Source organism: Pangasianodon hypophthalmus, chromosome 16 (genome assembly GCF_027358585.1).
Source record: "Pangasianodon hypophthalmus isolate fPanHyp1 chromosome 16, fPanHyp1.pri, whole genome shotgun sequence".
NCBI lineage: Eukaryota > Metazoa > Chordata > Actinopteri > Siluriformes > Pangasiidae > Pangasianodon > Pangasianodon hypophthalmus.
Window position 1 is genome coordinate 7,324,437 of NC_069725.1, and position 9,745 is coordinate 7,334,181.

Genomic DNA, 9,745 nt, shown 5'->3' on the forward strand with positions numbered 1-9,745 from the left:
TAGCTAATGGTGTTACATTTGTATCGTTTGTAAAGAATATAATCACAACATCTACTTTTTGGACTCTCAGAAAAGTAAAAAGGTGTGTATTTTTTCTCCTTCAACAGAAACCCACCACAGGCTTCTATAATGCGAAAAGAAGCCGCATCAACAACCGCATTACCAAACACCGCCGCTTATCCCTGACTGCATGTTGGTTTATCCGCGCTTAAATGTGATAGGACTACAGAATGTTGTGCTCGCCGTACAAAAATGGGTAAGTGTTAAAAAACTCGTTCAAAATGTAAAAATCATTTTTAAATCATAATACTTAATATACAATTATTTAATAAACATATTAGAATTCATTAGAAATTATACCCTTTAAAAACTGAAATAACATACGTTTGTTGTAAAATGGTGTATAAAAGTATTAGCGTCTACCCCTCCTCTCTACGCCGGGATGGCGCCTTCCAGATGATGACGCACTTTCTTCGACGAGTCCGTTCGAGCGGCCATTTTGATAGAAGTTTGAGGTTAGAAAAATAGACCGGGGTATTTGTTTTAGTTTTATGTAAAATACGTTTGCTCCGGGAAATCTAATTCTACAACGCAGATTCTTTATTTAACGAACTCCTGTTTTTGGCCGCGAGAACTTTGAAAATAAGACAAGCTAAACGAGAAAACGGAGAGCGCGAAAAAACCTTCCTACCATTCATTGCGCGAGCTTGAGGCCCTCTTTCATCCTTCATGGACGATAGTTAGCAGCGACGTTTTATGGGACTATAAGCGTTAATCCGTTTATCTGATATTTGTGATATTATCTGTGATAATAATTTGGTAGATAACGCATACTACGTTGTGCATTGTTTATATTTGAGTTTCAATAAAGCGCGGTGTTTGCAACGTCCCGCCGTAAAGCTAGCTAGGCTAGCTAACTAAATTATTTACCGTGGTGGCTAACGCATTAGCTAGCTAGCACAAAGCGCCCACCTACTCTGACGTTCGGTACTAGCTAGCACCCACCGCGATTTCGCATTAAATCATGGAGACGTGTTATATTCGTGTGGCTGAGGATGAAAACGAGGAGCCAATGGAAATTCCCTCAGAGGAGGATGGGACAGTACTGCTGTCCAGCGTGGCGGCGCAGTTTCCAGGCGCGTGCGGCCTGCGTTACCGGAGCCCGGTGTCTCAGTGCATGCGGGGGGTGCGCTTAGTGGAGGGCGTGCTGCATGCACCGGAGGCCGACTGGGGCAATCTGGTGTACGTAGTCAACTACCCAAAAGGTAATCTGTACATCGCACAAGAAAATAAACCGTGTGCATGTATAGCTAGTTTATATGTGCAGGCTGTTTGCACTTGCACTCGTTGTTCTTTTAATTCTCTACACAGCAGGTACCCAGCCATGGTCCTGGAGTCCCCTTTGTACCGCACATTTTAGTGTTTTGTCTGCTCTAATACATCCACTTCAACTTAGGAAAGGTTGTTACTTTGCTGATTGAACTATTCAGGTGTGTTGTGTTATGTTGGAGCAGGGGAAACACTAAAATGTGCAGAACATGGGCCACTCCAGGATCAGAGTTGGGAACCTGTGGTCTACACCAACCATATAGGTGCACTTTGCAGAATACCAGGCTGTATCCAGTGTGTTAAGATAAATGCACAATTTCTTATTCCCTCTATCCTATCCAGCATTGGAAAGGCACCATCTTAGGACTACCACTGACCAGATGTGACTTGAGTGGTGAACCATCAGTGATGATAATGGCATCCTACTGGGTGTTTCTTGGGCACAGCAGCAGCAGTGTTGGGCTTTTGTTTTATTACTGACCACTAGGGGTGTTGCAGTTTGAGATTTCCACAGTATGATAACCTAGTCTAAAAATATCACAGTTTCACTGTATTATTTGACCATAAAAACACACAAGATGGTGGAGAAAAATGAAAGCAAAGATTATTACAAAACCTTTGTACAAAAATCTGTAATTGTTCTTTCTTTGAAAGACTTTTTGAGAGCGATTTCTACATAAAACATCTAAGTAGTCTGGCAGTGTGCATCACCACTGAGCCAAAAAAAAAGAAAAGGACGTTTTTCTGTTCAGTTCTGGTCAGCAGTGCAATGTTGTGTGTGTTTGATAGCTAAAGTTCATGATAGTTCAAGTTCCAAACATATTAGGAGTGGTGGCAGAAGTAGGAATGCAACATGTCCAAGGAGGTGGTTGTGAAATCCAATCTTCATTTTTGTATAGTCACATCCAGACACAAAAGGGATACTATTGGAATAAGGAACTTGACTGGGTTTAAAAAAAAAAAAAAAGAAAAGAAAATAGGTAGACAATAATAGACAGAAATATAATTTAATTGGGTTTTTGGGGGAGAAAAAGTCAGCAGTCGGGTGACTGTCCAATACACCGTGACTAAACCATGAAACTGTAACAACCCTACCGACTACCTTATTAGACATGGCACCACACGCGTTACCAAGCCACTTCTATGTCCATGTCTATTCTGTGCTAAGAATAGGCCATCATTCAAGTATCATCTGCTCAGCAGTGGTCCTGTTGTGATCCTTTCCATTCATGGACAGGGTAGAATGGTGAAAACAAACTATATAATCATTATACACCTATAAGGTACACCTATATGTTAAGTGTGTCTGATAATATGAACAGTGTTTGTTTGAATTCCTTTAACTGGCCAAGTTTGTGCAGTCTACTGTTGTTATCATATCGCGAATCTAACCTTAAAGCTTAATTAATTTTTTAGACAATAAAAGAAAGATGGATGAAATGGATGCTGCTTCTGCTGTGAAAATTAAGAGGGGCATTCAGAAGACTTCAGACTTGATTGTTCTTGGATTACCATGGAAAACATCTGAGCAAGACCTGAAAGACTATTTCAGCACATTTGGAGAGGTGATAATGGTACAGGTTAGTAATACTAGGTTTTTCTTCCACAATTTGGAGCAAACACATAATGCTTCAGTTTAGACTCACAGCATTTGCATGTGTTCTCTGATTTAAAACATACAGTTCAACTCATCAGCTGAACTATAAACCCTTCAATAGTTATTTTGGGTTTGTTATAGTACAGAAAACACTAAACAATGTGGTTAGATGGTTTTCAAGGACTTGAGTATGTATTGAGTGTTGTGTATTTCTTTGACAGGTTAAGAGAGATGCAAAAACAGGAAATTCTAAAGGATTTGGCTTTGTAAGGTTTACAGACTATGAGACACAGATTAAAGTGATGTCCCAGCGGCATATGATTGATGGGAGGTGGTGTGACTGCAAGCTCCCCAACTCAAAGGTATAACCTCTATTCTGTGTAATCATTTAATTAAATATTTATACTAAACTGGATGCAATTCACATGACCTGTGTAGTATAATGTAATCCTAGATGTGGAAGTATTTTTTCTACCTAGATGCATGCATTGTCCTGAGCATTGAATGGTTATAATGTATTATGTTGTCGTGGTCATGATTACGCCTGTTTTCTAATCGTTGATCTAGTATTTCATGGAACAAGCTGGGCTAGACGAGCCTATGCGGAGTAGGAAAGTGTTTGTGGGCCGTTGTACTGAGGACATGACTGCTGATGACCTCAGGCAGTTCTTTATGCAGTACGGTGAAGTCACAGATGTCTTCATTCCTAAGCCTTTCCGAGCATTCGCCTTTGTCACTTTTGCTGATGACCAGGTTGGTTTCCCACAGCTTGAGTTGAATTCTATCCACTGTTAGCTTGGCTGACACTTTCTGTAACTCTGTAATTTTGTTCTCCAGGTTGCCCAGTCTCTGTGTGGTGAGGACCTGATCATCAAGGGCACCAGCGTACACATCTCTAACGCAGAGCCTAAGCACAATAATAGTAGGCACATGTTGGATCGTGCTCGTTTTGGGGGGTTTGGGCAGGGCTTTGGTAGTCGCAGTCATAACAGCAATGTGAATTTTGGGGCTCTTAGCTTAAACCCAGCCATGATGGCAGCAGCCCAGGCAGCCCTTCAGAGCAGCTGGGGAATGATGGGTATGCTGGCCAATCAACAGAGTCAGACGGCTGCCTCTGGCACCACTGCAGCCGGCCAAACAGCAGGTAGCAGAGATCAGGGCCAGGGCTATAGCGCAGCCGGCAGCAATTATAATGCCACCAGTTCAGCTAGTCTCGGGTGGGGTGCCAATAACACGCCCTCCAGTGGTGGCTTTAGCTCTGGCTTTGGCTCCAGTATGGAGACCAAATCTAGTTGGGGAATGTAGAGAGTTACTTTGTTTTTGCAGTGTCCTTATTTCTAAATTAGGTAAGTACTTTGAGATGAGAGTTTGCAGGCAGATCTTATTTTTCTTGTATTTAGAAGATATTTGCTTCTGAGTTTTGTTTAAAAGATGTTCTAAATGAAAAACTCTTTATAAAATTGATTGGGTTAAATTGTAAGAGTGGTATGAACACTACGTAGAAAATTAAATTTGTTTTCATTGATTATTTTTGTTAAAACCTGATATTTCATTGCATTTCAGTGTTTATGAATTGTACTTAGAGATGCTTTGTTGTGAATCTCATTTGAGTTGTATTGTGTGGAGTTGTTTGCATTTTTTGTTTAGAGTTTATGGTCAAGCCTTCATAAATCTCTTCTACAGTTCACCACCTCTTTTCCCATTTCCCTGGAAGAAGCGCTTCGTTGGCCGCAATGTTCGAGCGATCTCAGTATCAGTACCCTTCTTCCCATGTGTAAATGCTTTGCCATCAAAGAACACAGCTTCACTCTTCATTTACTGTGTTAGACGGTGGGTGTTGTCTTTTTCTCCCCTTTTCATGGATAAATCTGTCCAATATGTATCGCTTTGAGAGCGAGTGAGATGGTGATGGATTGTTGGTGGGCCAAGAGTGAGAGACTGAATGAGCGAACAGACTGAGAGAGCGAACGTGAACGCAAGTGTGAAAAGAGCTGGTTGTGCATTTAAAAAAAAAAAAAAAAAAAAAAAAAACAAGATGACTGCAAGATGTGAGAAGAACCTGTGTGAGCGAGTGTGAACAGCAGCAGCATGTTTTCTGTCACATCATCAGATGGACATTCATTATTCCTATTCCCCTTTTGATCTATCTCCTTTCCTTCCTTTTCTCATATAATCAAGCTTATATAGTTACAGGAATTATATATGTATGTATTGGAATGTCTAGCAATCTAAGTATTTGTATATTATCCGTTGTGAATGCTTGTATGGTGTGTGTGTTCTATCTCCTCCCTGTTACTGACCTCCAAGTGTGAATATGTGAAGTGGTGTTGTCTGTGAGAAAGCACTGGTGTGTGGGGGTGTGTGCCAGTGAGCGTGGGCTCTGAGTGTCTCGAAGGGTGATGTGGCGGTGAAAGTTGAAGAATCCCTAAAGAAAGGTTGCATTTGTTGAAGTGCTTTGAATGCCATCTTATGTTTTGTGAATCAAAGGGAACTCAAATAAAACTAATTTGACTAGGTATTTGACAGTGGCTTATTTTTGATTGCTACGAAAATTAATTGAATTGCAAAAACTTATTTAATTCGCATGTATAGGGACCTTGGACTCCGCTGGCCCAGGTTTACATCAGATCCCAGAGTGAAGTCAGTTTTGGGGAAGCTGAAGACTGGAGTTGGTGTAGTGTTGGCGGCTCCAACACAGTCCAACTGTGGAGATGCTGCTGATTGCCTTAGACCTGAAAAGGGACTTCTTCACTTCACTGTAACAGGATCCCTGGAATCTCTATTGAAATTTAAATGGACTATTTCAAATTGGCTGGAGCACATAGGAAAAGAACCCCAATTGAAAATAAAGGGTAAAGAATATTGTCATGGAACAATGCCTGAGCCCCTCAGTCCCGTTTCAAGTGACACTCATACTTTTTATTTTGTAAGTGACTCATTGTTAAATTGTGCTATTAGGTTTTTTTTGTTTTTTTTTCCCCTTTTGTTTGTTTAAAGCTGTCACCAATGGCAGGTTCATCAGTTGTAATTTTTAAGTGGTCGTATATTTCTAAAAGTGGGAAAGACATTCTCTCTCTCTCTCCCCCCAGAACAGCTGCCTGCAAGTTTTCTTGTTTCTGTCATGAGTGAGTTGTAAAGATCCCGGGCAGTTTGTGAAATATTTGGACTGTAATCGGGATTTGGCAGTGAATGGTGTGAATTTCTGGTAATTTTCAATAAACAGACTCATACAAATCTTTAATACTGTATTTTAAGATTTATCCAGTTTTCTATAAGTTCGGTTTTAGTTATTTAACGTGTAAAATAAATCAAATTTTGCCAACAGTTGTTTTACCTATATAGTTTTGTTTGTTTTTTGTTTTGTTTTGTTTTTTTTAGATTGGGAAAGTTTATAAAGTGAGACTAGAGAACTAGCGTAATGAAGGGACATGTGCTTATGACTGAGTGTTAATTGGCCAAATAAATGTTTTATTTAGGATGGATTGGAATCATGTTTAGTATTTGTGATGACCTTTAAAAAGCCTAATACATACACATATCACCTTAACAAATGTGCTCTGTGGTTGATAAATCAGGAAAATTGTTGTTTATTTTTATCAGATTTTCAGTTGATGGTAACAGTGGAAATAGCCATTGCCTGACCATTGGCATTGCTAGTCACACATTATTTTACCCTTTTATTATACCCTTTTCATAATTGATATTACATTTTATAATTATAGTACATTCTGATTTACAATTTTTTTTTTAAATGGTCAAAAAACTGATCCATGTAATTTTAAATAATGGTTTATTACACTTAACCATTTGGAAACACCTTTTTTTAAGGACATACATGATGTGATAGTATGTATCTTTGTTAGTATTCCTCCGGAACTTAAGTTTTTGCTTTAAAAAAAAAACCCTGCATACTGTAGTTGCCTAAACTTTATGTTCTGTGTTTAAAATATGTCAGCTCCTTCAAGGTTTTCACAAACCTGACAAGGCAAAAACCTCACAAAGCCAGACACATTCACTGATGTTTATTAGTACTTAGGAATTTTAGTATTCAGCTGTTTTAGTTACATAATGTATATGACATTGGATAAATTTTGGTTCCTTATGTACATGCAAGTTTAACATGAAGAGAACGTTTTCCAGAAGAAGTTCTTGCACTGGGATTTCTCTCGAGGAGGTGGCAGGCCGAAAGCAGCTCTCTCACTCAGTTTACTCAGCTGCTCAACGTCCATGGTTTCCAGGTCTTTGATGGTCATGTTCAGTTCTGCAAGGTTGGCCAAAAACTTTGTCAGGAAGTCCTTCTGCTCTTTTGTGAGCACCTAGGTGAGATACATATTAAATTCACTATGATTGGCTCTACCAAGTAATCTGTTGAATTAATGTGAAGTGAAGGATTTCAGTCATTCAGGTCATTTGGAACACTTAGTAATACGTCATAGTACCTGGACTTGTGTACAGTCCTTCATTCATCTTCAGTAACTACTTTACTTTGGTACAAGGCAGGGATACACCCTGGATGGGACACCAGTCCATCACAGGCACCATGCACACACATTCACACATAGGGGCAATTTAGTGTAGCCAGTAGGAGTGGGAGGAAACCCACACAGACACGGAAACACCATACGCAGAAATCAAAGAGAACCTGAGCTCATGATCGAACCAGGGACCCTAGAGCTGTGAGGTGGCAGGGACTTTATAATGTTAAAAACATTTCAGCACTCTTTAACTCTGACAGTCATGAATGGGACTTTATTCAAAAGAGAGATACTTAAAGAAGCTATGAATCCTTAATTAAATAAGTGCACACTATAATTTAATTCCAATTGCTTTGACTAACTAGCTGTTTAAAATGACCTGAATGTGACATGTTGGTTGGTCACATGCTGCAGTATAAAATGCTAGACAAGATTGAGAAGAAAAAAGCATATGGTCATAGGACTCACCTCATTGCTGTTCGGCAGTTTGTTCTGTACAGGCAGTGCTTCAGTGTTGTTTGCGCTCCATGCGATGAGCAGCAGAGGGATCAGACTCAGCAGCACTCTCATCATGAACATGGGACTGTCTACTGCCTGGTAAACATTCATTCTGCCACCCAGAGCCATGCTTTATAAAGCACTCAAAGAGCCACTGACGCAGTTCATTAAAAGAACAGATTAAGAGGCTTTCAATTACCCCAACATAAAAAACACTTTTCCATGTACTCTTATAAATTAAGAATCTCTGTTAAAAGAATTCACCTACTAAAGAGAACCATATTAAATATACTAATTCTACATTCTAATACGACTAATTTTAGTGGAACATGATAATTTTAATCAGTATTTTTTGAACAGAACTTATATTTCCACAAATAATTTTAAAAAATGATGAAAGTCTTTTGTCAATTACATGACACTCTCTAACCGAACGGAATGCAATGAGACATGCACCGTAATAGAAAGCATGCTTTCAAGATAACATACATACACAGATCAGGTCTTAAAGGAGATGAAGATCTGCTCCAATACAAAGCACATCAGACTTCATTGTTCGCCACTGTGCCTCTCCTTCAGTGCAGTCTCTGCATAATTGATCGGCAGGGTAGAGGAGACGGTGTCCACTTACTGTGCTGGCACAGGCTGGAGCATGCTGTGATGATTCAGCAGCTCTTACACACTTTCGTCTGAGTGCTAAGTTCTACTGCGTCCTGTCCGTAGCATTAGCACTCATTAGAAATACGCTTTGGTCCTGGAGAGGGTTTGAGATGTACTTTAAGTACTCAGTGAGTCATGAGCATGAGTACTGTTTGTTAATATAACTACAATAGGAGGTGACTTATCAACCCAGGATCTGACAAGGTACTGCTAAATAGGTTGAAGTTCTCGCTGCTGTCATCATCACATCAATGGAACTTCAACTGGCAGAAATTTTTTGTCATGAAAAGATCACTGGTAATGAGTAACACGGTCTAGGGTACGGATATCTCATTATAGACTTCTATCATAATGAGTCATTTGATTTATGATTAGCATTTTCTGCACTCAGTAGCTCTTGAGTGCACAGTAGCACTCATGCCATCATGCCAAAGGCCAGCAGGACAAACCATGGCACTTGGGATTTAGTGATCACACATACAGTACATGCCACTGGTTTCATTTTTTTGTTCATTAGCCATATGGTTAAAATGAAGGAATAGTACTACATCCAAATCTTCAAATGTAACTATTTCAATGTCTAAACAAGTAAAGAGGAAGAGTACTATGTGTTCAAACAACCCTGGAACAAAAGGCACTTTACAACCTTACAAAGGCTTTTATTTACTACCTCACACCTGTTCTACCTTTAGAGACAAAAAAAAAGGTTACCTGTTACCTGTCTGCTAACTGTAGCAGGTCCATGGTTCAAAAATCAAAGACTTCAGAGACTTGGGTTGCAATGTCTTCAGGCTACTCTATTAACCAGACAAAGAAATAAGCTCCACTGAATTAGAACATGTATTACTCATATAGACTATATGGCCAAAGGTTTGTGGACACTTGGCCATAACACTCATACATGCTTGATGAACATCCCATTAATAACCTCCACTCTTCTGGGAAGACTTTCCACTAGATTTTGGAGCATGGCTGTGGGGATTTTATGCTCATTCAGCCACAAGCGTGTTAGTGAGGTCAGGCACTGATGCTGGGTGAGAAGGGGTGCATTCGGCATTCCAGTTCACCCCAAACATGTTCAGTGGGATTGAGATCACGGCTCTGTGCAGTACGCTCGATTTCTTCCACTCCAACCTTGACAAACCATGTTTGTATTGGCCTCACTTTATGGATGGAGGCATTGTCA

The 9,745-nt window shown here is 39.8% G+C and overlaps 2 protein-coding genes across 6 annotated transcripts; one reads left to right on the top strand and one right to left on the bottom strand.

The window, feature by feature from the left end:
• Positions 1-442: 442 nt before the first annotated feature.
• Positions 443-6,250, top strand: tardbpa (TAR DNA binding protein a). Of its 3 annotated transcripts, XR_003403162.3 has the most exons (7): positions 450-1,265; positions 2,746-2,909; positions 3,148-3,288; positions 3,494-3,679; positions 3,764-3,848; positions 4,610-4,756; positions 5,519-6,250. XR_003403162.3 is itself a non-coding variant. In XM_053240849.1 (6 exons), exons 1-6 carry the CDS (start codon positions 1,025-1,027, stop codon positions 4,702-4,704), a joined length of 912 nt encoding a protein of 303 aa, XP_053096824.1. In that variant the 5' UTR covers positions 450-1,024; the 3' UTR covers positions 4,705-6,250. The 3 variants fall into 3 exon arrangements, 2 of the variants coding, with proteins under 2 accessions (XP_026776587.1, XP_053096824.1); XM_053240849.1 differs by having other exon boundaries at positions 4,610-6,250; XM_026920786.3 differs by lacking the exon at positions 5,519-6,250 and having other exon boundaries at positions 443-1,265; positions 3,764-4,746.
• A 683-nt stretch (positions 6,251-6,933) lies between these two features.
• Positions 6,934-8,774, bottom strand: sst6 (somatostatin 6). 3 transcript variants are annotated; one of them, XM_034311784.2, is made up of 3 exons: positions 8,393-8,774; positions 7,870-8,011; positions 6,934-7,242 (listed from the first exon to the last, which is right to left on the bottom strand). In XM_034311784.2, the coding sequence occupies exons 2-3, from the start codon at positions 8,008-8,010 to the stop codon at positions 7,042-7,044; spliced, it is 342 nt and encodes a 113-aa protein (XP_034167675.1). In that variant the 5' UTR covers position 8,011; positions 8,393-8,774; the 3' UTR covers positions 6,934-7,041. The 3 variants fall into 3 exon arrangements, with proteins under 3 accessions (XP_034167675.1, XP_026777073.1, XP_026777072.1); XM_026921272.3 differs by having other exon boundaries at positions 7,870-8,053; positions 8,389-8,772; XM_026921271.3 differs by having other exon boundaries at positions 7,870-8,053; positions 8,393-8,768.
• Positions 8,775-9,745: the final 971 nt, after the last annotated feature.

Coding starts and splice junctions, on each gene's coding strand:
- tardbpa (XM_026920786.3), top strand. CDS start 1,025: ATGGAGACGTGTTATATTCGTGTGGCTGAGGATGAAAACGAGGAGCCA. Junction 1,266..2,745: donor CGTAGTCAACTACCCAAAAG/GTAATCTGTACA, acceptor TTAATTTTTTAG/ACAATAAAAGAAAGATGGAT. Junction 2,910..3,147: donor GAGAGGTGATAATGGTACAG/GTTAGTAATACT, acceptor TTTCTTTGACAG/GTTAAGAGAGATGCAAAAAC.
- sst6 (XM_026921272.3), bottom strand. CDS start 8,028: ATGGCTCTGGGTGGCAGAATGAATGTTTACCAGGCAGTAGACAGTCCC. Junction 7,243..7,869: donor AACTGCCGAACAGCAATGAG/GTGAGTCCTATG, acceptor TATCTCACCTAG/GTGCTCACAAAAGAGCAGAA.